Below are 26,374 nucleotides of genomic sequence, written 5' to 3' on the forward strand. Positions count from 1 at the left end.
GTATGTTCCAACAGAAGTCATTGTTAGCTGTTCTAGGAAAGCAATCATCAAAATGTTGGAGCTTCACTTAGATTCTTCTATAAGGTGGACGTGAAGAAACACGTAAGGTCCTAATTCTACAAGTGTGGATTATTAGCAAGCATCAGAATCATTTCAGGAATTTGGTACAATCAGATTCTTGGACTGCACCACCAGGTATTTACAGTCAGCAGTCCTGGGATCAGCCCAAGAATCTGCAATTGGAATAAACACACTGGGCAAATTCATTCAGAGGCAGGAAGTGTGAAAATATTGTTTCTCTGCTATTAAGGACTATTTGCACTACCTGACTAGTCCAAAATGCAGCCCTACACAGAGTGCAATGTGCAGAAGGAAGCGTGTGCATCTGCCCTAATGGGGGCAGCCTCCTTTTTCACACCAGACCAGGTTGAGTAATACCAGGCAGGGCTGGACGCTCACCTAAGCAGCGGTAGGGAATCACCATGTGGGCGTGGGTCTTGCACTGCCTGCGGCCCCTCTTGCACCAGTTCTGGATGGTCACTGGCTGGTTGGCTTCCACCACATTGGTGATCTGCAGCTCAGGGTAGACCTGGGGGACACAAGAAAGGTCAATCGTTAGCTATGGAAAGAAAGGACTGGCACATGCCAGCACTTGATCAACCACCACTACTATTTGAAGGTATTGCTGTCCCCCAAAGCGCAAAGCCCATTCTTGCTGTGATCAAGCTTAAGAAATTCAGCCTAACGCGCAGACCTCTCCTGCAGCGCCCACTGCTCCCCTCAGCAGTGTATTTCGTCAGTCTGCCTGTTCTGTTCCCCGCTCTGGCTCTGGTGAATTCTCTCACCCTCCTGCACTTCTGACTGTACCCAGTGCTTGCATAAATAAAATAATTTAAAAAAAAATTCAGCCTAAAAAACAATGCAGCAACAAGCTCCTCATCAGTCCACTCAAAATATCACACAATATACTTACTGCATTCTACTGTACTCACTCAGGCTCAAACTATTATTTTTCCAGGAGAGACTAGAAAGGGGGGAGAGAGGGTTTCCTCAATAAATATGGGTTTTCAATGCAAAGTAAACTGGTGTGAGGATGACATTCTGTTATATCCTAAATAAATGTTACAGTGGATACACCTGGAGCTATTACCTTCATTTTCATGTCATACACCCCTATCATCCTAATTAGGCAAACATCTTACATATAGGATATGACACACAGCAAGCTTGCTATATAAAAGTCCTTCTCTTTATTCAAAGGAATTGGTGATACGAATAATTTATCCAACAGTTATCACAGGTGTCATTTAGATAAAATCACCACTCATGAATCTCTCCCCTGGGTAACTACAGCCCTTTGCTTTGATTATGGTTCTCAGTAAATCATGGTGTTTACTGAGCCCTCAAAATGAAATATGAAACACGATAAACTAAAATATATTTGTGGACTAGCATATCATTTATATTTATTAAAGATAATGAACAGAGATTTGAAATAAAAATACACACATAAAAATTTATTTCTAAAATGGACTTTCCCTTGCACAAATCTTGTATTTCACCAGGGGTGCTGTTTTGCCAGAAAAATACAATGAAGGGTGCGGAGCATAAGGGATTGGTCATTCTGGGTGATGGATCATGAAATCCACTGCAGGAAAAAGAAGAATGTGGTGCAGAGTTAACAAGCTACAGTACTGGGGGGCCTTTGTGGGGACTCACTTCATGGGTGAGGAGGCAAGAAGCAGCACCTAGGAACTTGGAAGCTGAAATGGCTTGGTGACTGCAAGGAGCAGGATTTGCCTATCAGAGAGGGCTAATAAAAAATGATGAAGGTGAGATCACTGGAGGAATAAAAGTCAAGCAAATGAGAAATGGGAATACTGAAAGAATCATGGAGGTTGGTGTTATAATCACTTAAAAATCATGAAAGGAGGGGCCTCCCTGGTGGCACAAGGGTTAAGATGCAGCCTGTGAAGCTGTTTGCAGCCTCTGCAGCACAAGTTCGATCCTTGGCCGGCCAGGGAGCAACCCACATGGCACAGCAGACCTCTCCTGACTTGCCCGCTGCTCCCCCACTGCTCCCCTCAGCAGTATACTTCGGTCAGTCTGCCTGTTCTGTTCCCCACTCTGTCTCTGGTGAATCCTCTCACCCCCCACACTTCTGGTCTGTACCCCAGCTCTTGTATGCATAATAAATAAATCTTAAAAAAAAATTCATGAAAGGCCCTCTCTTTCTGGAGGCGGAATCTGCAGAAGATGCCAGAAAAAGCACCTTGCAAGAGGACGGAATAAAAGAACTGGTCACCAGCTTCAGAATGCAGGTGAAGGAGACAATGTCTTCAGTGCATCCCTCAGTGGCGATGCACATCACTGAGCTTTCTGGCATCTGCAGGGTCACTGTGAAGATGCAGGCTGACCAGATGACCTGTCCATATGCTGCCATGTTGGCCACTTGGGGTGAGGCCCAGAGAGCAAGGACCGGGCGTCGCTGCTTTCCAACTCACACTTTGGGCCATGGGTGGAAATTGGAGTGAGACTCCTGGACCAGGGGCACGGTAAGCTCAGGGCCCTCGACTGATGGAAAATGAGTATCCAGTGGACTGAGACTGTGACCCTGCCCCTCCCCCCCAGATCGCAGGAAGGGGGGAAGCCTTGGTCACTGTTTGTGAGAGGACTCCGCAAATTATTGTTTTCTGTTAAGAAAATGTAAGAGGAAGGGAGGGAGGGAGGAAGCAGTGGTGTGGATGACAGGAAGCCAGGAACTAAAATCCTCAATGAACTGAGAAGTTAGGCCACGCCCAGGAAAGGAGGTGTACATATGACTCAAGAGGTAGAAGAGAGGGGTGATGTAGTTTGAGAACAGGGACCTCACAATTGGGGGGAAGGGAATATGGGGGACCCTCCCCTGCTCAGGCACAATGTTAATGGCATAACACGATATGAGAAAAGAACTATCAGAGGCTACACGGGAATGCTGAAATGTAAAATGTTGATATTTTGCTCATGGATGGTTTTTTTTGGCATTAATTTTGATTTTAAAAAATGACTGCATGAACATATTACTTATCTTGATTCCTGAGTGCTTCACTTACCTCACCCTAGTCCTAGCCCTGAGACAAATGAGTTCAAAAAATAAGGCAGTGAGAACAAATACACAGTGGTACATGATTGATTACACAGCACTGCAAAGGAAAAAGCTATCAAGCATGGGATGATGCGGAGGAACCTTCACTGCACGCGTTACTAGGTGGAGAACGTCAGCCTGAAATGGCTCCACACTGAATGATTCCAACTGTAAGACATTCTGGAAAGTGCAGAATAATGAAGGCAATAAAAAGGTCAGGAACTGCCAGGCGCTGGGGGAAGAAGGGTGGATTTTTAGGACAGTGAAAATGATTCTCATGATACTACAATGGTGCATAAAGGGAATCATATACCTGTCCAAACCCACAGAATGTACGACACCACGAGTGGACCTTCCTGTAAACTATGAACCTTGGGTATAAGCTGGAGGGTGATGCTGATCATGGGGGAGGTTATACTTGATAGGGGGTAGGATGGTACATGGGAAATCTATGTACCGTTCAGATTTTGCTGTGAATCTAAAACTAGTCTTTAAAAAATATGTATGTTTTTTTTAATTAAAGAAAAAAGAAGGGCACCGATTAGTGTAGTGTGGGGTGAATTTAGTGGTGGAAGTATATGGGAACGTGGATAAATGGACATCTATATCAGAAGCCTGGCATGGTTACTGAGAGGTATTCTTCAAAAACTCTGCCAGGAACCTAACTCCGAGTGGACAGAGCCAGCTGCCCTTTATTTTATTCTGTTCTCAAGTATCTCAACACATCAGTGTATGTACTTGAGCTGCAGATCATGCTTAGCTTGGCAATGCCATTAAAAATTTAGCATGCCCATGGCTTTTCCCTACATAATAAAAGGTAAAGTGGCTCTTTGTACAGGAAAATAATTCTCCCAGCACCTTGCCTTGTTTATGGTCTCCCACAAGGACAGCGCTCATAAGTCACCAACACCGTGACACTGGAGAGCTGACCCCCAGGGACATGGCTTTATGTGCAGTAAAGTGTGAGTTACAGTGTTGTTCTAAAGAGGGTCCAGCTGCCTGTTCATGGAAATAATACCTGCTGCAGTTTTTCACAAGAGTCTTCTGACCTCTCTAAATCTGGTGGCAGGCACGGTATAGACAGTTTCTCCTTTTCAATTCAAAACCAAAAAACTATGTAGGACCCACATTGGTAAGTAGGGAAGAAGGACCCACATTGGTAAGTCCTGTGGCTGGATCTGGGACAACCTAGCAACTTATATAGTTGGTAATTTTCGAGCAAATGGAATTGTATACTAACATTAAGGATCAGTGAAGAAGGGCCTTGCCTCCAAAGATCACAGGATGTCACTCGATGGTCAGTCAAACACGGAATCTAATACTGTTTGCCATCATGGAACGGAGGGTAAATGTGTTATGTCCTATGTTTCAGCTTCTCTCTCCAGAATGCTGATGGCAAATTGCTAACATGCGGATGGATGAGGCAATGATAAAATGAGAACCATATCAATCTCCTGTGGCTTGCTTATTGCCCTAATGGTGAAAATGGAAGTAAATACTTGAACTTGACCCAGTTACTTTTACTCAGAGACAAGGAGTTAACAATCTTAATTTCCCAAAGAAACCAAATGTTGCCATGTTAAAAGCAGGAGGTTTATTTAAAAGGGGTGGAGGGGAGGTATCTCAGCACAGGTACACACAAACCCCAACGCAGAAAGCAAAAAACAGTGAAAAAAAAAAATTTAAGTTTCTGACAAAGTATTATACCTAATATTTTTTTATAAGCAGCTCCAGCCTATGATCAGTCAAAAGAGTATTTTATGTGTGAACAGCACGGAAGCTCAGTTATAGGCAAAAATGAAAATTAAAACAATTAAACATGTAAATATGCTCATGGCTAGTAAGTCCCTGACACTTCGCCATAATTAATTACAAGGATCAGTTCAATAGTTCATACTTTCTTTGCCTCATCTCAAATCATAACACGGGAAATGAAGATATCTAAGATCCTTAAGCTATTTAATTTGTGAGTTTCCTTACGTGCAATACGCAATGCGGGTATTATTAAAACAATCAGCATTGCTAACAACTGACTAAAATGGCAAACATTAGCCCATCTTGCCTTTTATGTGACCCACATCCTCCTTTTCTAAAATGTTTTCTGTGTGAATCCTAATGAGTTAAATCAAGAATGCTTTTCTTGATTATAAGGATTTTAGTTAGTTATGTTAATAAATGTCATCTATCGATATTGTAATGATCCTACTATTACATGTATGGACGCTGGAATGACCCTGACTAATGGAAAGGTGGGGGGACTTGTGAAAGTATTTATAAATATGCTGATAAGAAGGCATGTGTAAGGCAAGGTAGATAAAAACCTGTCCGTATGAACAAGACCTGGCTAAGTCAAAATTAGGAAGTTGTCTTGGAAAAGATGCCCCAAGTGGCATAAATACAGACACCCAAATTGAGGCATTTTAAGATGCTCATGGACCCCATGCCATGGTCCTGAAAGCTTCTCCAGAGTATGGTGGGAGTTGCCAGGGACACGTCCTGAGACACGCCCACCCTCCACACCCCCTCTCCTGGCCCATGGGCTGAGGCTGGAGGTCTCTGGACTGGGTCCCACCCTCTCTGCATTGCCAAGTTTCCCAAATTCTGCAAGAGGTTAGCTATTCCCCGCCCTTTTCTGCTACATTATTGTCATGTACACCCCCTCCCCAATAAATTCATATTGTGGTTAGAAGCATTTGCGTCCTCTCCCCGTTCTGGAAGCTAGCACTCTAGAGAGCCCATATGCCAAAGGACAATCATTACGTAAAATAAAGCACAAGCAAATCCAGGTCTGTGTCAGTCCCTTGAAAAACAAACTGTCCTTAGTTCCTATAAATGTTCCTCAGGCACAGCCAGCAAGGTGCAGTGGCTAAAAAAATACATCGTGTTCCAAACACACATTTAGGTGAGTGTCCCCCTGCGTGGACACATTCACCATATGTTGTCACGCTAATCCCTCTTACTTCGGGAACGCTCTATGGTATTTACCCCCGCGTGCCTCTCATTTGTGTAAGTCCATGTGTTCCGCCTTCCCAGGGAAAATGCACTTTCCAAAATTAGGGAAGGAGCCACAGCTTGGCACCTTGCAGATCCCTAGGGTGTCCCACGTGCATTATTTTTGGTTTTAGGGGACTAGGAGGCTGCCAATCCTCTACCCCTCTCTGCAATGCTTCCATTTCCAGCCCTCCGCAGGAGTGCTCCTCCGTGACCACATTTTAACCCTATTAGTGCCAGAGGAAAGCAAATTGTAAATCATTATTTTTCTCAAGAATCTGGAACTGCACATATGGGCTCCAGGGAGAACCCCAACCAGCAGGCAGGATAAGTGACAGCCAGTGATGGTGAATGTCAAAACCCACGGGTGAAAGGGAGCTAGCCATCTGGAAGAAGCAGCAGCTCTAGGGGAGGAAAAGAGGAAGATGTGCAGAGAGACACGCTAACATTTCAGAGTCATGCACCCAAGTCAGAGACAGATGAGGTAGAGGATCAGATGGAACTGCCTGAAGAGCTCACATTCCAGCATCCCCCATATAGAGGTCCTCTTTGTAAGGGTGACACTGGGAGCTTTATGTTCCTATCAATTGTACAAAACCCAAGAAAAAGACCTAGCTCAAATGCCAGTTCACCAATATCTCTATTCTTATCAGTCATAATTTCAAAGCATTTTATCCTACCACTTAGTCACTTTGCACCTCCTATACTGATTACGTGCCTTCCTGCACTATCGGAATGTGCTTTCCTTGAAGGCAGGAACCATCTGATCCATTTTGGGTCCCCTCAAATGTGGCTGATACTGTCACAACACAAAGTGCCTGGTTAATATTTAATGACTATATCTAGTTAAGTTCAGAATCCATTCACTGTAGGAAACTCAGTATATATTGAACTCCTATTGGGTAATACTGATGTATCTCTTAAGCAAGGCAATCTAAGTAGTATATAATAGAGTCGGATTATGAGTTTTTGAGAAAAATCAACATCTCACTGCCTTCCGATATTGTTTTCCCAAGCATGATGTGGCAATTTATGCAAATAATTGCATTTTACGTAGAAGCAAATTAATGTTAATAAATACACAGCTGAGGAAGAGCACCTAAAAGAATCAGAAGACAAGTTCCCACTTGAGCTAAGAGGGCACATTTGCTGGCTGATTCAGGAACCCGAAGAGAAATCTACTTTTCTGTCCATGGAAACGTGTTTTACCTTTGAAAACAAACATACTAACATATAAATTGAACTCGCTTTTAAAAGAAAGCTAAAACAATGCCAAATACTAAGAGCCAATGAAGTTGAATGATGGAAGAGAAGCTACCTTCGAATATTAGAAGTTGTAGAGGTGTAAGTGATTTTGTCCACCACAGAAAAATACATATTTGGGTCATCATCAGCACATTTTCACTCCAAAATTTTAAAAAATCTAAAAAGTCTCGCTGTCTCACTTTCTAAACTGGAAATATATTAATCTCAGACAAGATGACATTTAAGTTGTTATTCGCAAAACAAGAAGACATTGATGATAGTTAAGAAAGCCCAAACATGGAGTTATAAATACAGAAATATAAAAATATTTCCTTAAGACATATGCTGTCACAGTTCTACAGAAAGTTTCCTCTACTCCCAATACGAAGAACAAATGGGAGAATCCTCCAGGTCCCTTGGATGAGGTTCAGTACCCCAATAAAATGGCATGTTAATCATGCAGTCAGAAGTCAATAAATAACATATGATGCTGGAGTTTATACAAATCAATTTACAGCTCTGTCAAGGGGATGCACAGCATATCTGCACAGGGGGTTTGCTAGAAATAACCAGACTCTGAAGAAGGTAAGACAGAGAATTTGTGTTCCAGGTGTCTCCAGGATCAAGAAGAACAAGATCTGATGAATTACTGAAGTTGAGTCATAAGTATCTAGAGTGTTTTTTCTACTTGTATATATGATGGAAAATTTGAATTAAAAGTAATTAAGAGCTAAAAAAAATCTAGTCCAGCAAAAACACTCAGCTTTCTAAATTAGCATTAGAAGTGAAAAAGTCAACACAAAATAAACCACGACCCTTACAGCAGCTGCATGACTGCAGCGAACACACATGGACAGCTACACAGACAAAGGACAAACTACTGCAAGATGCTTTGAGGCAGGTCAACACGGAGACACAAATAGCATGGAATATTTTTCATTTCCTAAAAGCTTTCATATACCAATTTCTTTTTCGAAGAACATATCCAAGAAGAACATAAGAAAAATATGTAACTGAGGGTTATTTAGGTGCTGGGGTAATTGCAAATGTTTTATGTGTAGCAAGGCATGCAGTCCTCTACGGTCAGAAGATGAAACTGATGAAGACAGAATACAGCAACTACGGTAGGAGACATTTTGAGTGCACAAGCAGGGTATTAATTATAAGCTTTAAACTCTTCCATTTCGGTGTCTAAAATAAAGCAAAGGCAGCCTTAGAGAACATATTTCTTTCTGCATTAAAATAAACTTTTTTCCCAGTAAAATCTTCTGAAATATAGAAAAATCCTCTCTTAAACTGCTTCCAACATAAACTATCTTAATAATGGGGGATATTGGGGGCAGAATATCTAATCTAATTGAGCAAGAGAACTGGAAATCGCAAACATTCTCCGCTTACAATTTAATGAGGTGCGGAGAGGCAGAACACATCTGATGAAACATCGTGCAACAAGGACCCCAGTGCGTTCACGAAGACCGCCTCACAGAGCAGGCGGGATGGAAGATGCTGCAGGGCACTGGCAGATTTCCCAATAATCTGGCTCAAATTTGTCTCTGACACAGTATAGGAATATATTGCTATACACATACACGCAGGGTTGGCAAATATTACCAAAGAACAGTGTTGGAAGCCCCAGTTACTCTTATTCTACAATATCAACAGATGTAGGCATCTGTGACTCCAGATTGTGGTTCTCTCTCAACTGTGGCTATTTTTCTTATTTTTTAAATATCTAAATGACAATTTGTCGATGTATGCCTAAACAAAACTCACAGATATGTGGAAAATTTTAAGGAATGTGTCAAGTATAAGTATCCCTAGTACTACTGCAAATCTATAATGATTGTGCATATAGTTAGGAAGAGCAGGATGGTAACAAAACAAATGTTAAATCAAACATTAATTTGATTAAATTATCATTGTGTGTAATTTGCAGCATGGGGACTGTATTCAGTAATTAGGTGTTGCAAATTTGGAGGCTGCTAAGAAAAGATAGATATTGCGACAATCATTTTGCAACGCATACATATGTGGAATCATTATGAGGTGCACATGAAACTGAAACAATATTGTATGTCAGTTGTACGTCAATAAAAAAAAATTGTGTGAGAAAGTCCAAACTGGTTACATTTCTTTTAGCCCTAAATTCCATGGTTTGTGTAAGCAATTCTGATAAATATAGACCATAATTTTATCTGCCCTTACAGAGAACTCTATTCACAAACTTTTATCTTTCAAATGCCAAAACCACAAAGTATGCATGTTTGTAATTTGTGGGGCCTCTCTAATTCCCCACAGGTGGATGACACACATACTAAAATAATTTAAAGGTCAAGTATATACAGCTTTTTCCATAATACTGTGTGCAAAGAATGACCTCAGAGTTGGCAAGATTAAAAAAGATCACATGTTGTTTGCTTTTTTAATTTAAGCTAAATTTCAAATTTCTACAGTATGAAAACAAAAAGGTTGAGAAACAATTCTTGTCTGGGAATCCTGTTTAGTTATACATTTTAGTGTAGAGAGTTGGGTAAAGAAAATCTTTTTAATCTATAGAAAATAATAGGAAGGGGCCTCCCCAGTGGTGCAGCAGCTTGAGCGCCGCGCTGTGGAGCTGTCTGTAGCCTCTGCAGTGTGGGTTCGATCCCGGCCAGCCGGCAAGAATTCCACATGGCGCAGCAGACCTTTCCTGTCACGCCCACTGCTCCCCTCAGCAGTGTATTTCTGTCGTCTGTTCTACAGCCTGCTCTGCCTCTGGTGAATTCTCTCACCCTCCCGCGCCTCTGACCTATACCCCAGTTCTTGTATAAAAATAAATAAATCTTTTAAAAAAAAAAACACAATAGGAATTCCTTAACTAAACTAAAAATGGAAAATTCCATATGATCCAGAAATACTGCTCTTAGGTACATTCCTGCAGAATGAGAAGACACTGATTTCAAAAGATAAACACCCTTCTATGTTCTCAACAGCATTAGTCACAATAACCAAGACATGGAATCAACCTACACAGCATCCATGACTAGATACATTGCCATATATATATATATATATATATATATATATATATATATTCAGTGGAATACTACTCAGGTATGAACAAAGATTAAACATTGTCTCCTGAGACAACATGGATGGAACTTGAGGTAATTTGCTAAGCGGAATAAATCAGAAAGTGAAAGACTATTATCTGGTGTTTTCTATCAAATGTGGAATATAAATAACCAAAACAAACAAGTTGGCAAGATACAACAAAAATGTGTATGACTGTAAGTTATGATAGTTACCAGACAGCAATGGGTGGGAGAAAAGGCAAAGGGTCAATTTGGCAGTGTGATGACACAAAAACTTTGGTGGTGGGCATGTGAAGCATATGCACCTATCAAAGTGAGAAATTATACTCCCAAAATGGTATTATAGTTTTATAAATGAAAGGCAAATCAATAAAATTTGATTTAAAAAAGAAAAAGGCTTTGTTCAACTCATCTAACAGGCACTGGTTTTCATTTGGCCCGGGCACCTGTATGCTTTGTTTGGTGATCCTATTAATTTCTAGACAAAACAACTGTTTATTTAGAGCAAAGAGAGTTCAAGAAACAGAGAACAGTTGTCAGCAGTGTGCAAGGAAACACTTAGCAAGGGGAGACTATACCTATAATCGCCTAGAGAAGATTATAAACAAAGCCACATTCACCTGTCTCACTTTCCCAGCTGGAAGTCTGCCAGCTCATGAGGCTTAACCTGGTCACAACTTACCCCAGAGACTGGTCCCCAGCACGAGTGAGCGCAGCCACCTGCACTAAGCCCCTAATTCACAAGGGCTGCTCTGCACCTGAGGGACAGAGGTGGCAATGCCTGAGTTTAAAGCTCTCTCCTTAAAGAGAAAGAACAACTGCACTGAACATACAGACTCCTAGTTTAATTGGCAACACTTTGTAACGGGATGGTCCGCAGGAAAAGGGAAGGTTTCAGGTTCCCTGCACTTTGTAACGGGATGGTCCGCAGGAAAAGGGAAGGTTTCAGGTTCCCTGCCCCACCCAAGGGAACGTAGAGCTGAGCAGGGAGGAGAAGAAGCTGGAGAGGAGACTGGAAAAGGAAGGAAGCAGGATGGAGAGCAAGGAGGAGACCTGGAGGAGGCACATGGAGCAGAGAGACATGTGAAGAAGCTGTGCTTGCTTCTTGGTCCTGGACTGGTTGAAACAGATGTGGGTGAGATGTGAATTCCCTGCCCACCTCTCCCCCCATCCCAACCCTATGATCCAGGCTAATTTTTCTAAGAGCCACTTTAAATGTTTCTTCACCAGGAAACACTCATGCTAAAAACCAATCATACAGCTGAACTCCAGAATCAGATCCCAAATCCCCAGATTTTGAATCAAGATCCTCTGCTCTACAACTTCACGCCATACCTTTCAATTTTCCAATTCTCTTCTCAATTTACCTAAGGGCAATTAGTAAACTATTAATAAGCCAAGAATTGTTCTCATTCTCTCACCACTCAGCAATACATGGCCAAAAATCCTATCCTGAACAGCACTCAATAAATATTTGTTATACTTGCTTCAATTAAATGTGGGAAGAAACAAGACTATTTATACTAAGAATTGAAATACTCTTCCAATTTTCTCTTCTCCTATTCCCAAGTCGTTAGCTGAAATAAAATGATCTTTAAAAAAAAGAAATCTCATGTCATTCAAAAGAAAGAGGACAAAAGAAATCTATAAATTGTAATTTTAGTTCATAGGGGAACATTATCCTAGTTTTGTTCTATTTGTACTTATGAGACTTGTAGTTCTTTCGGTCAGTGTTTGGGAACAGTTTTAGGCTGTTATATGATGAATAATTTATACAGCTATTTTCAAGTTGTTTCTATGATGCGCTTTCTGCATTGAGTATAAAACAGAGGAAAGGAATTTTCCCCTATTAAACAATGATGGAAGAAAATAATAATTGAGGGGGGTCAGCTGTGGTTATATAAAGTCTCAACCAGACTACAGGATCTGCTTCCAAGTGATCCATCCACAGGTCTGGCAAGAGGCTTCAGGTAGGTCCTCACCATAAGCTTACCTCCACGGTGCTAACTGAGCATCCTCATGACAGCAGCTGGCTTTCCCCATAGCCAGTGAACCAAAATTACACAAGACAGAAGCCATGTATCTTTTAGGACCTAGTCTCAAAAGTCCCATACCACCATTTCTGTGAAGTTCTATTGGTTGTACATGTCAGCCACATACAGGGTAGGAGACTACACACTGGGAGCCATCTTGGAAGCTGACGACCACACAATAATATACCGACAGAATTTCTCACAATTCTGTGGGTTGACTGGGCAATTCTTCTTCTTCACAGGTGCTCAGCTAGAGTACTTTAAGAAAGGCTACAAGGTCCAACCTGGCCTTGCAGACGTGGCTGGTCCTTGGTGTTAGTAGATGACTGAGAGCTCAGGATAAGGCTATCAAATGAGATCCCCATTCTCTTCCAAGTGGGCTTCTCCACAGCTGCTTGAGCTTTCTCAGAGCACAGGAGCCTCAGAGTGGTCTGACTTTTCATGGCTGCCTTTTCAAAGTCAAAGGAGAAACTTCCAGGTCTTTTTAAGGGTTGTCATAGAAGGGACCAGCATCAATTCCAATCCATTCTACTGATGAAAGAAAGTCTCAGGCTCCACCTGAGTGTGTAACTGAGGGGGACCTAATTCATTCACAGCCCAAGATGGCACATTACCATGGGGTCACACAAAGAACAATCTTGAGATTTGGTTTAGTTCCTGTTTTCATGAAGTGTACCTAGTGGCCACCTAGTATATTTAACTGCAGATTTAAAGCTATGCTACATGTTCATCACTCTGCTACTGAGTGGAGACCATTACACTTAACATCTTAACTGGGTAATAAACTGAGGGCAAATCTGGACCTTGGGCTGACATCCACCCCAACTCTTAACCTAAATATCACTTTAGAAATCTTTCAATGGAAAAAAAGTCTCTGAAAAAGAAAACCACAAACTCCATTTCAGGGGAGGTGCCTTCATATCGACAGGGATGCAACAGTCATTTGCCTGCATCAGTCCCCAAACCACACACAAGCCAGGAGCAGTTAACAAATACCTGGTGTAGGAGCAGGAAGACCACAGAGCAGGTTTTCTGATCCAGCAGATGGGGTAAAGGAGGAGAGTCCTGGAGCCCTCAGTGGGTTTTTTGTAGGTCTTTTATTTAAATTTACAAGGCATATGGCAGGCAGGAGTGCTGGGGGGCTGGGAGGCTGGCAGGCCTCCCAGCCCCCAGCAAGTCTTCACTCTATCTGGGCTCTCCGGCTTCTCTGCTTCTCTCTCAGCTTCTGCTGCTGCTGCTGCTTCTCTCTCTGCTTCTGCTAGCATCCCTGTGACGCCGCCCTTAAAAGCCCAGTCGTAGCCCAGGTGAATCCCATCTACATATACCCACACCCTACTCCAGGTGCCCGCCATCACGCATACATTCAGGACCTCAGGGTTCCGTCATCTATCCTAATGGCGGGAGGGCAGAAAAGCCTGACATTTTTTCCTTACCCTACACCTAAGTGTGAGACAGAGTAGCTTATAAGGAATGATCTCCAGAAATTCCCAAGGACCCCTCAAGTGTGTAATCCTTTTGCCCCCAGGAATCCCAGTATGTTCTAGTGTCAGCTAAGCCACTATCACAAGTGACTTAGACTGAGTGGCTTAAATAACAAAATGTTACTTTTTCACGGTGCTTGAAACAGAAAGTTAGAGATTAGCATGGTCAGCTTCTGGTGACAGTGCCCTTCCTGGCTTGATGACAGTCACTTTCTCTCCGTGTCCTCACATTACCTGTTTGTGTGGGCGAGAGAGCAAACTCTTTGGTGCCTGCTCTCAAGAGGACACTAATCCCATCATGAGAGCCCCACCCTCATGACATCATTTCACCCTAATCACCTCCTAAAAGCCCCCCTCCAAATAGCATATTGGGGGTTTGGGCTCAACATATGAATTTGGGGGTGTGTGAGAAGTAAACAGTCTATAGCATTCTAAATACATATTTTATGAAGAAATTAAAGAAAATCCTCAAATGATGTTGAGTTTGCTAATAAAAACAGAAAAATGAAAGAAAAAAGATAAGTATTTGAATGATGATTGGGCAGAAGCAAACTACTGTTGATTAGAGAAGAGGAGGGAATATATGGGCACCAAGAATTTGAAAGACTTGGGATAAAATACAGACAAAACAAAAACTCAAGCTATAATTTTCAAACTACCTTCCCAAGGTTCGCATGGGCTTATCACCAGCAGCAACCAAGATGACTTGATTTTTCTTTTTCTCCCTACTTTTACTCTTCATCAATAGAACCAAAGAAGTAAGGAGGAGAAAACAACAATACTCATACCAACAATGAAACAACCAATAGCAGGGGATGCAAATAAAGAGAAATGTAGAATAATAAAGTACTAATATTTGACATATCTTATTAAGCCAAGAACCATCAAATGCATGTGATATGTAACTTCTAGAGGCAATACTTTGGAAAAACAAACTGAACGAGTAAAAGGTCAAAATGAGGTCACAATCATGAGTTCACAGTTGGTTTTATTCTGTCCTCGGCTGCAGACCACTCACAGCTGTCTCTGACTCAGCCAGCAGCCTCTAAAACATCTGTGTTTTAGTCACAAGAGGGACTGAAAAAAAAAAAAAATGATTCACCACTACTGGAAGAAAAATAATCAGTAAATGAGTAGCATTATAAATGGGAACAACAGTAATGGTTTCTAGATATTGTTTTTTAAAAAAGAATTTACACAAGGATGGAAGCCAGAATATAGTGGATAAATACTCTCATGGTGCTCAGCAAAAATAATGTTATGATATATTTATTAATTCAAGGTCAGCCTGGAATTCTATAACCAATTAAGCTGCTTAATTAAGAATAACCACTTCTGTAAATAACTAGTTAGGATGATAGCGCCCCCCACTCCCCAAAATAGAGGAATGAAAACAAATGATATAGGAGTAAAGATGCTTTGATAAAAGGATAGCTTGTAAACAATTAATCCAAATAAAGATTAAACAACTGTGAGAATAACGACTGTGAGTATAGACTGTAATATTTAAACTTTGAAAATATTAAAATATTCGCTTAAAAAATCCGTGAGAAGGTAGAGAAGTTGTACTATTTCCTCAGCTTTGCTAGCAGGGAATCATTCAAAAGCTGTCCTAAAATAAAAACATGGAGTAAAAAAACAGAAACATTCAACCGCACACACAAAAACTATTCATTATTTCAACCTATGAAAGAGAAATACCAGAATACCTACAGAGTGAAAAGTAGCAGGAAGACCCTAAAAAATCAATAAACATTCTAGGTTGCTCAAGATGCACCATTCAAAAGAAAATGCCAAACACTGTTGAGAAGTCCTGCATGGACGTCCCTCCCACTCCCAGACCTTCTCCAAAGCCAGTTAAAGACTCTGAGCACTGAGTATCCTTTCAACCAACTATCTTTTCTAGATCAATGTGTGTCTCAGTCCACAGTGAGGCTCTGGAATCGTTATTCTATCTCACCCAATACCACCAGACATCCCTCTTCTGGCCAAAAGCCCCCCGGTTCCCACACCCTGGCAGGCTACACACACCTACAAGGCCATGACAGGCTCACCCCAGTACTGAGTCCTGTGGACACAGTGATTGGCCAAAGGCAGAAGTGTGACCCAAAGTGAGCTGCTCAGAATCCCTCCCTGGAATTACAAAGCACTGTCGCAGGACAAAGCTGGGATGCCACACTGAGAAAAATATTCCCAGAGCTAATGGTGGCCATCTTCCCACATCTTCTAGAGGACCGTCTAGATTTAGCAGGAGAAAAATGAGGAGAACAGAGAGAGAGGATAAGCAGAAAACAAGATATCCCAACAGAGAGAGTCCAGGCAGCAATGTGTCTCACTGCTAATATCTGAGGGCCCAGTTTCCAGATGCCTTTTAAAAAAATTCTTTAAGTGACTCTCAACCCCAGATCCTACCCACTTGTGAAAGAAAATATTCTCCATGTACAAGTTTTGTGGGTTTCTTTCACCTGGCAACAGAAACTGCCTAAGTAACCCATCCTGTTTCCCTGTCTCTTTTACTTTCTTCCTTCTCTTTCCCAAGACTCAGTCAATTATCCCCGGATCTCATTTCTCCTACACACATACATGGGCCTGGTTTTCTTAAGGGGGACATCTACCATACCCACATTTAGCTTCTGTTTCCTTCAAGCAAGTTCATTCCCTTTAAAAACTAAAGACACTACAAAATGCAAAGACTCCCCTTGCCCTGGCAGGGCCCCCAAGCTCTCTGCCTCTAGGTCTCCCCTCAGAGAGCCCGTGGGCATCTCCAGCACCCATCCATGTTTTCCTCCCTGCGCCCTGCTACAGGGGACTTTTTCCTGAGCTATCACACTGATAGTGCGAACCCAGACACCAATGATGACCTTTCATTTGCCAGATAAGAAGACTGTTCTGTTACAAAGAAATGTCCACTACTTAGAAATGGGTGAAAGAGATTACTGGGTGTCCCAGCAGAGAAATCTGCAGGTGTCTTCCAGAGCCTGGAGGTGGCAGAGGGAAAGATTATCCAATTCTACAAGGTGTATTCTTCCGGCTGCCTTGTTTTTGACTATGCTATTTTACAACCCTGTAAAGGGTTAGATGATTGGAGAAAACAGACAGATAGCAAAGGAGATATTTCCTGATCGTGCACAGCAGATCAAAAGATTCCTTTTCCTTTTCGTAACCATGTAAATGAGATTTGTTGGAAGAAGAATTTAAATCTCTCCAATTCAGACTTGGACTAGTTTTATCATTTTACCTTGTCAAATAGCATACCTCCTCCAGTTTCTGCACACATCTGCCCTGGTCACCATTTCCATCCTTTAGAAATGAACCCAGCCTGACTTAAGGTCTGTAACACCTCCAAGTTCTGACCCAGAAGAGACACTGGGTCTCTGCTCTCTGCTCCTCCTCCATTGATGGCACTCAGATTACAGTAGCCACATGTCTTGAGCTCAACAGCCACATGTGGCCAGTGGCCATCATACTGGCCAGTGAAGGAGGAAAGGCCCCAGCAGGGAAGGGCCCTCAGGAACTGAGAAGCGAGCTCGACATGGGGTCACAGTGACAAAGCAAGAAGGTAACTTTCTGAGCTGCATCTCTATAGTCCTTCTTTAATAAGTGAATAATAAAATAAATACCTTCAATGACTTTCAGCTATTAGAGAATGAAACCCAAATTCATTATGAAGACTCATAGGGCCTAAAGTTCGGGCCTTTTCTCCCTTTTCCAGGGTAATCTTCGTCTAATCCACCTTCTCCGTGGGGGGTAAAATGATACAGCAGATAATAATAAAATTGTGAAGGATTTTTACTCTCTTCACCTCCCACCCACAGCCACTCACAATCTGGCAAGTCTGGGACTGGGAAAATCCCTTAGCTTGGCGACAAACAACAGAGAGAAACAGAAAGTGAAGTTGTCAGGAAGCTTGGGGACCTCTGCGTGAACAGGGAAGGGTTGCTCTTGGGGTCAGAAGGAATGTTTATAGGGTCATCAGACAAATGTGAAAACATCTGATTCTATATAGGTGATGCTAGGGGAGGAAAAATTTAGAGACAAACTAAGACACACAATTAGCCATTCATAGGAAGGAGATGTTGTCATGTCATTAAATTTGAGTTTTAGCCTTTTTTCAAAGAATTGCATTGAACACTCAGAATGCATAATCTGTATGTATACCCAGAAATGTGAAATATCAAAAACCTGTAAGTATGCAGCCACTCAGTTCCAATTTACTGAAATCATAATTCATCTGCAAATTGTACTGTAAGAACTCTTTGGTAAAATGTGAACATTTCCCGTAAAGTGTCTATTTTAGAAATGGCTCTTCTGGGCCAAAGTAAATTTATCAGTTCCTGTTTAATAAATAAGCAGCGGAATGTTTTCAGAAAGTGATATAATTAAACATGAGTGATTTCTCTTTCCATGTTCATACTCCTTCAAGATAAAACGATACATAAGATATAATAAAATATATTGCTTAACAGATTGTGACAATGTAGATACTTTTGCCTCAAAATGCATTTAAGAGGCTGACCTTTCTGCATATATATGTATATATGTACATATGTATTGTATGTATACACACATATGTTATGCATGTATGTAACATTAAATATATATATATAATTTATCAAACAATAATTTTGGATCCAGGAAGGCTAAAAGAAATTTTCTAGTAAATGAAAGATTAAAAAGATTAAAAGAAATTCTCTAGCAAATAAATATTGCCAGGTTATCTGCTTGATATGGAGGGTAAGAAATTTTGGTTTCCAAGAACAATAAGACAAATTCCTCTAAATACTTTTAAAACTCAAGTAAGTCAGATACCCTAGAATAAATGATTGTCTAAGAAGTGAGGATGAAATGCCAGGGTATTTTTAAATTGAATTAATAAGGAAGACACATCCTGTACATTAACATCAAGGAAACTAGGAAAGACTAAGCAAAGAATGAAGATCTTCATGAATGGAGAAGGCCTGATTTTCAGAATATAAAGTTTATTTATTTATTCATTCATTCATTCATTCATTTTAACTGTCTTTCCTTTTCTATTTATTCTAAAAAATTTTTAGTTTATATATATTTTACATCATTGTTCATTTTTAAACAATGTTTACTTACCCCCCCCACCCAGGTGTAGTCCCCATAGAATTTCCTTTACCAATGCACCCGTGCACTATCACCTCAGTCCTCTGTGCGCCTTCCTCCCGCCTCCTCCCCTGCAGGATGTCTCTGGTTTATAACTGTCTGTTTGATTTTGTTCTGTTTTGTTGTGTTTTGTATTGTTATTTTTTTTCCCCTGATGTCTTTTTTGGTTTCCCTCTACAGAATATAAAGTTTAAAAAGCAACATGCAGAGTAGTGTTTACAGTAAGTTATTTTCTCTACAAGGAAAAGGAGGATCCAGTTAGAAACCATAAAAAAATGTTTATCAATAGTGAGATTTCTGAGGCTAGCTTTTCATAGATTTTCAATGTTTTAACCATATAAATGCTTTATATTTCCAAAAGAAAAAAATCTATAAGAGAGGCCCAAATTAATGTAGTACAAACAGAAATAACTGAGCTCAAATATATCAAACTGGTAACATAAATAAACTTACTTCTAGCCACTTTTAAATATAACACATTGACTGCACAGCCAGACTCTGAAATAAAATCTAAAGCTAAAAGTGTCAAGACATCTGAGGCTTTATTCAGGATGACATAGTTGCTGCTGTAGATCATATTTTTAAAAACATCCAGGCATGGTACAGAGGACAGCAAGTATATATAGTAATAGCATGCATGGTAAATCACTAGGAACCAAGATTTTTACTGCAAGAGATAAAAAAATATATAAAAACATAAGAAGTTAAAAATAAATGCATGGGGGCCTCGCTGGTGGTACAGGGGTTAAAGACAGCGCTATCAGCTACCGCTAGCCCCTGCATCATGAGTTTGATCCCTGGTCACATGGCACAGCAGACCTCTCCTGTCTCACCTGCTGCTCCCCTCAGTAGTATATTTCAGTAGATCCACCTGTTCTGCTCCCCACTCTGTCTCTGGTGAATCCTCTCAGCCCCCCACCTCTGGCTTACACTCCAGCTCTTGTATGCATAAATAAATAAATCTTTACAAAATAAATGCATGGATGCACCAGGAACCCGACAAAGGGGAGGGGCCTACCTCCTGGCAGTACTGCAGGATGCCCTCCTTGGTGCCGATGCAGGTCTTGGTCCCAGATGGATCCGACTCCCATTTTCCATTCTGCACGTTCATGTGCATGTTCAGTTTGCCGCAGAACATGGCGACCTGGGGCTCGGCGAGCAGGCCGGCATTGCCGTCGGTGGGCACCTGCAAAAGCAAGGTCGGACATAAGAACCTGTAGCTCTGGAGCAGAGGTCGGGGAGGGCCGGAAAGGAAGCATCAGGCAACGAGACCAAAAAGAATGATTCTTGCTAATTCTCAATTTGAGGGAGCCCTGCCTCCAGCGTTGCTCTGGTAGGTATTATTCCAGGCACCTCAATCTCCGACCCATGCTTCTTTTTCTTTACCCATAGAAATAGAAGAAAATATTAGCAATAGTGAGAGGAATTCATTGAGGTAAGAGTTTACACATTTTCCCGTAGCAGATTTTACAGTACCTACCAAAAGCTTCTGGCAATAAAATACAATGTTTTTCTGATATATATGTAACCCCCTGGAGGAAAGCACATCCTCAAAATAACCTCCACTGACTCACACAAAGAATGAGGCCAAGTCTGGCGTTGGCCAGGTCTGAGCGTGTGGCTTGCCCGGGGTCACCTCCCAGGGCCAAGGGCCCCTAGGTAGCATGCATTGTTAGTTACCGAGGAACACTGTCATTTTCTGAACAGAAAAATTCACTGCAGAACTTGCCATCAACAGTGTAGGCGAATGTATTGCCTGCTTGTAGGGGAAATGAAGATGCTCAGGCTTTTGCACCGTTGGCCTCTGTGGCTCTCACCTGCGGCATGAATGCAGGAGGCGATTGGGACTGTGGGCTTGGGGCATGCATGCCTGACGGTGGACATCTCGAGTGTGGTGTGGACATACATGTATTTTAAGTGGGCGCACCTGAGCATGGAGGCTGAGGCTAGGAGAGCAGCGTCACACAGACCAGTGTGTGGCAAAGGACGGCTACGACAGGACGAGTTAGTACAGAGAGGCAGGATGACACCAGAGAGCCCCAAAAGTAAAGATTCGCCCGGGGCAGGGAGGCCTGCCAGCCTCCTGGCTCCCCGGCCTCCAGCCTTGCTAGTCTGTGGGCTTGACTCACTACAAATGGTGTAGGGAAATCATTAAAAACCTGTAAAAATCACGCAGGTTTCTAGGACTCTCCTTTACCTGTCTCCCAAATCGATAGAAAACCTGCCCTGTGCCTTGCTGCGCACCACTGCTAACCTCGTTTTTGCCAGAACATTCTCTGGTTATCTCTCTCAGCACTTAAGAGTAGCTGAGGGATGCTGGTGACCCACTTTCCCCACCTTACTTCAAGGAGCCGAGAAGGTCTCATTCAGAGCCCAGCGAGCTCTTAGCTATTACCAGTGCAGGCAATAGATCATTTCACGAAAATAACTCTAAAAAGGGGACCTTCTTTACTTTCAAACCCTTCTGCACACAGGAATGACTTCCTAGCAACATTTTCAAGAGGGAAAATGGAAGTTCTGGGATAGGTGCCCTTAACAGATCCTGATACCTCAAAAAGAAAAAGTTAGCTGGAGATGAAAAAGAAACCCATGAATGTTAAAAGTGTGATTCAAAACCAAAGAATCAAAAGACACATCAAGCAAGATAATTCTTCCCTTGTCAAGCCGCGCTGCTGAGGAAAGGCCTGTTCTCCAGCCACCAAGAGTTCATCATGACGCAGCAATGATGGTACCAAGAACTGGGTGATTCTAGAGTAACTGATACCCCTGAAAACTGCTCATGTGAGAATAAACAAAATGCCCAGCAACACTGTCTAGAGAGATTTCAGCTAAAGGAACAATCTCCTCACATTTCTTCCCACAAGAATGGAACATCAGCTCAAACATCTGCCCATTCTAGTCATCTTCCTATATTTCTTGTCCAACTGAGAATTTATAGCCTTAAAAGAAAAAAAAAAAAAAAAAGAGAAAATCTCACATTGAACCCTACTGAGTCCTATCACAGATTTGAGTACAAAAGCTGTTGGTAAAATCTCTAAAAATATGTTTTAGGTACATTTTCTACCTTTCTAGTTCTAATTTGTAAGGTGCTTTAAGAAGTTTGCCCTACATTGCCAGATGTAACACCAGCAGCCAGGCCAGTTGACTACACAGTTATTTTAATGCCATCTGTTTGCACAAATGTATATGTCAAAGGCCAAACAGTGTTGATCTTTTTCACATCTCTTCATATGAATTGAAGACGGCCTTATCATACTTCTGGAAAATATCTTAAGTTGCCTATCATCTCTTCACTTTAACAATAGGAGTTTATGGGCTTCCTGGTGGCATAGGGGTTAAAGTCTCAGTGCTATCAAGCTATTACAGCCACTGTGGCATGAGTTCAATTCCTGGCCAAGGAGCTGACCCACATGGTGAAGCAGACCTCTCTGGTCTCGCCCAGTGCTCCCCTCAGCAGTGTATTTCAGTAGATCTGCCTGTTCTGCTCCCCACTCTGTCTCTGGTGAGTCCTCTTACCTCCCGTATCTTTGGCCTACATCCCATTCCTGTATGCATAAATTAAAAAAAAAAAATCCTTAAAAAAAATAGGATTTTAAACAACCCTTAAAAAAAAAAAATCACAGGCTTCAGTAGCTTCTGAGTTATCCAGCAGATGAGAGCTAATATTAAAAAATATTTATATACTTATAAGAAAGTGAAAATCAGAATCAACAAAAAACTGAAACAGAGACACTTTTTGGGGGGTGGGGGGTGGGAGGGGAGGGATTGGGATCAGAATGGGGGGGTTGCAATTGTATAGGGAATATAAAAATAAAATTTATTAATAAAAAGAATATTTATATACTTAATCATTAGCAGGCCCTGTTCTCTCAAATTTGATTCCTCAACAATCGGGACAAATTACTACACCAAAAATTATAAAATTGGCTGTATATATCTATAACATTTGACATAACAACAGCCTCTTCACAAATACTTAAATCACGAAAACATGCTTCTTGGACAAAATTATTTTCCAAAGCAACACCAGGTGTGTACAAGGCGATCAGAGCAATTAGTTGGGAGATACAAACTGAACCAGAAGTTTTTCTATTCTTATTGAAGCCCACCTGTGAAGAATTCCACGTTTTAAATAACCTATCCCTGGCTCAGTTAATTAAAACAAGACAAACAACCCACAAGAGCCTCACCTGCATCAAATAACCCATTTAAGAGACAAAGCCTGGTTGCTAAGAACAGCCCACACTGATGTTCAGTCAGTAGAAAAATCACTGCCAGCCACTTTCCAGCCAATTTGCTCTGAAAAGTCCATTTTCACTTCGGTACATCCCCACAAGGTGGTCGCACAGGAGAGAATACTTCATCCAGGGCCCATAGGTTTACTCAAATCCCTTTTTCTGAATGAAGTCTCAAGGAAACAGCTAGTAAGTCACACACAGGGCCCTGTTCAGAGCCTATTAATAGGGACACTCTTAAAACTGAAATCTTTAGGCCCAAGTGTAAGTTATTTGCTGCTAGTAAAAATGTCTACTTTGTCAAAATGATTCTAAAAGTACTTATTCCTAACTTTCAGGAGACCTTTCTCAGTGAGCGTCCACCATGGTGTACCGTGGCCAGGGCCAGGGATCACCCATCAGGCCCACACATCAGGTATTTGCAAAATACATCTCGGTCAGGCTGGATGGGCGAGGAAACATGGGACAGCTGGCTTTGATGAGTAGATGAACCTCGTATTAGAGGACACCTGTAAGGTCAGGAATGGGCCACAGTGCGGGTTTTCTATAATCCAGCAGACGGGGTAAAGGAGGAGAGAGTCCTGGAGCCCTCAGTGGCTTTTCAGGCTTTTATTGGGATTTACCGGGTACACAGCAGGCAGGGGTGCTGGGGGGCCGGGAGGCTGGTAGGCCTCCCAGCCCCCAGCAAGTCTTCACTCTGGGCTCTCCGGCCTTCTCTCACGTTCTCTTGGCTTCTCTCTCGGCTTCTGCTCGTTCTTGGCTTTTGCTGATGTCCCCATGACGCCGCCCTTATAAACTGTCTCTCAGCCCAGGTGCACCCACCCCAGGTACCTGCCATCAGGCATGCATTCAGGACCACAGGGTTCCCTCATCTAGCCTAATAGCAGGAGGGCAGAAAAGCCTGATACTTTTTACCTTACCCTACAACACCAAAGCGAATAAATCTAAAACAATGCGTAGGGTAAATGGAAGTGATTAGTTTTTTCCACCCTCCCGTATTAGCATCAATGATGAATGCTGTGGTCTCACACACATGCCTGATGGCAGCACCTGGAGCATGGTGTGGGCGCGGGTAAGTGGGCACACCTGAGCCTGGAGGCTGAGGGTGTAAGGGTGGCGATGCAGAGAAGAGAGTTCATGGCAGAGGTCATGTAGGGGAAGAGGACCATGCATCAGAGTGCAGAAGAGATGAGGAGAGAACTCGAATGCCAGAGAGCCCAGGGAAGAGTAAAAATTAGCCAGAGGCTAGCAGGCCTGCCAAGCTCCTGACCCCCAGCCTCCCTGCCTGCCCTGCGCCTGGTTGCCACACTACAAATGATGTAGAGAGATCATTAAAAGCCAGAAAAAGCCACTGAGGCTCCAGGACTCCTCCTATACCCATCCGCCCACATCCACAGAGAAACTGCTCTGTGCCTTGCAGGCGCAACACAATGTCAAGAAAACAACTGGTCAGAACGGTCTAGCAGGAGGTAATATTACTCTGCACCAAAGTATCCCCAACTAGAAATGAAGACGTGAGGACCTGTTGAGAAGGCAAGCCAGTTCATTGATTCCAGGTATCCTTTGTGGGAATATAGTTTGAAAACACCTATTTAAATTGTTCGGCTTACCCTGGTGTTATTGCCAGATGCCAGTATCTGCTGTGGGATTGTTTTTATTTTAAAAATTTAAAAAGCAGAATTAAATTTTTTTGTCTTTAATAGAAAAAAATACAAAAACTTCCAGCAGACAGGAACTATAACCATTTAAATAGTTCTTCCATTTTAATTTGTTCTCATGTCCACATTAGCTAAGGTAACTGAAGGCCGCTTTGCAGAAATCTGAGACAACATCTAGAAGAAGGGCACCCTGGTATAACTGGCTATTCATTTCTCAGAGACTGAAGGTGACGATAATTCTTGTCAACTGAATGACTTTCCACTGACATCATAAGTCGAGAGATGCTTTCCCATGGGAAAGCAGTGTTCAGAGACAATGAACAACATAACTGCTAAAACAATGGAGTATTGCCTCAAAAGCAAGAGGCTACTACTGACAGAAGGTTCTGAACACCTAAAAATGCTGCAAATCTTTTCGAAACAATCCTGTGCTACCTGAGAAAAAAAGTCAGGGTCACAATCCAAGTGAAAATGGACTCTGTAAATATAGCAAGAAAATGGCCTTCCAGCACTTAAGGGGAAGTTAAAGCAAACAAGTAGAAATACAGATACCTCATGTGCGTCAGGCTGCAGAGACCAGCCTAGAAGGGCTGTTATTCACGCGTGAAGCCCAGCATCTTGGACAAGGTCTGCTGTCTTTCAAGCTGGGTGTTCCCATTCCCCAAAAAGTTTCTCTTTATTATCATCAAGGAGATCAAAATGCCTTCGCGAACAGGCCTGGCAGGACTCCCCCCGTCCAGAGTCCCATCCAAAAGGCAAGGGGAACAAAGCCCTCTCTGTTTCACGGGCTGGAAAGGGTCCGTGGGTACGGGCAGGGCACACATCCACAGCCTAGCTGCACTGGTTTTCTGTACTTTTAAGGTTTGCGGCTAATGAAAACCATCTGGTTTCTGCATGTAAACAGACTTCTCGCCGGACTGAATGGCTGGCCTCATACAGGGCAGTATTTGCTACTTTTTAATCTCACAATTTCCTCTCCTTGGATCCTTGTCTAATATCTTTTTAAAAACACATCGTGATAGGATTTCTATTACATCTGTGTTTTCATGACATATAGTTTCCCTTCACCTGAGTGTAATTCAATTATACCCCCCAAAAATGCCTTTCAATTTACTTGGAAAACACTCAGACTTCCATTTTCAATGCAATAAACTGTTCTCTAGTATTACAATATAGAAGATTTGAGAGCCCCTCGCAAGAGGGAATTAAGAGCATCATTTAGAGCTGACATAAACACGTTTTCATTCTTCGTAAGGAAAATCTGTGAGGTTTTCCTTTCAATGCCAAAAAACAAAATCGCAAGCAGAACCAGAACATCTGTAATTGCCAGTTTTATCTCCAACAGAGGAGAACTGAAATTAAAATTAGAATTACAAAGCTGGAAGAATCTATAAATTCCTGTG

At 42.0% G+C, this 26,374-nt stretch overlaps 1 protein-coding gene across 9 annotated transcripts in view; it reads right to left on the minus strand.

Annotated features, from left to right (window-relative positions):
* APP (amyloid beta precursor protein) overlaps nucleotides 1–26,374 on the minus strand; it is a gene marked incomplete at both ends in the record, with an annotated part of 251,553 nt that overhangs the window by 170,751 nt on the left and 54,428 nt on the right. For 7 of the 9 annotated variants that reach the window (XM_084232426.1, XM_084232425.1, XM_084232424.1 and 4 more), the window contains 2 exons: nucleotides 460–589; nucleotides 20,097–20,264. In XM_084232426.1, the coding sequence (XP_084088552.1) occupies nucleotides 460–589; nucleotides 20,097–20,264 (298 nt within the window). The remainder of the gene's footprint in view (nucleotides 1–459; nucleotides 590–20,096; nucleotides 20,265–26,374) is intronic. The other 2 variants (XM_084232427.1, XM_084232423.1) reach the window with 1 other exon arrangement.

The sequence above is a fragment of the Talpa europaea genome, assembly GCF_964194135.1.
Source record: "Talpa europaea genome assembly, chromosome: 4".
NCBI lineage: Eukaryota > Metazoa > Chordata > Mammalia > Eulipotyphla > Talpidae > Talpa > Talpa europaea.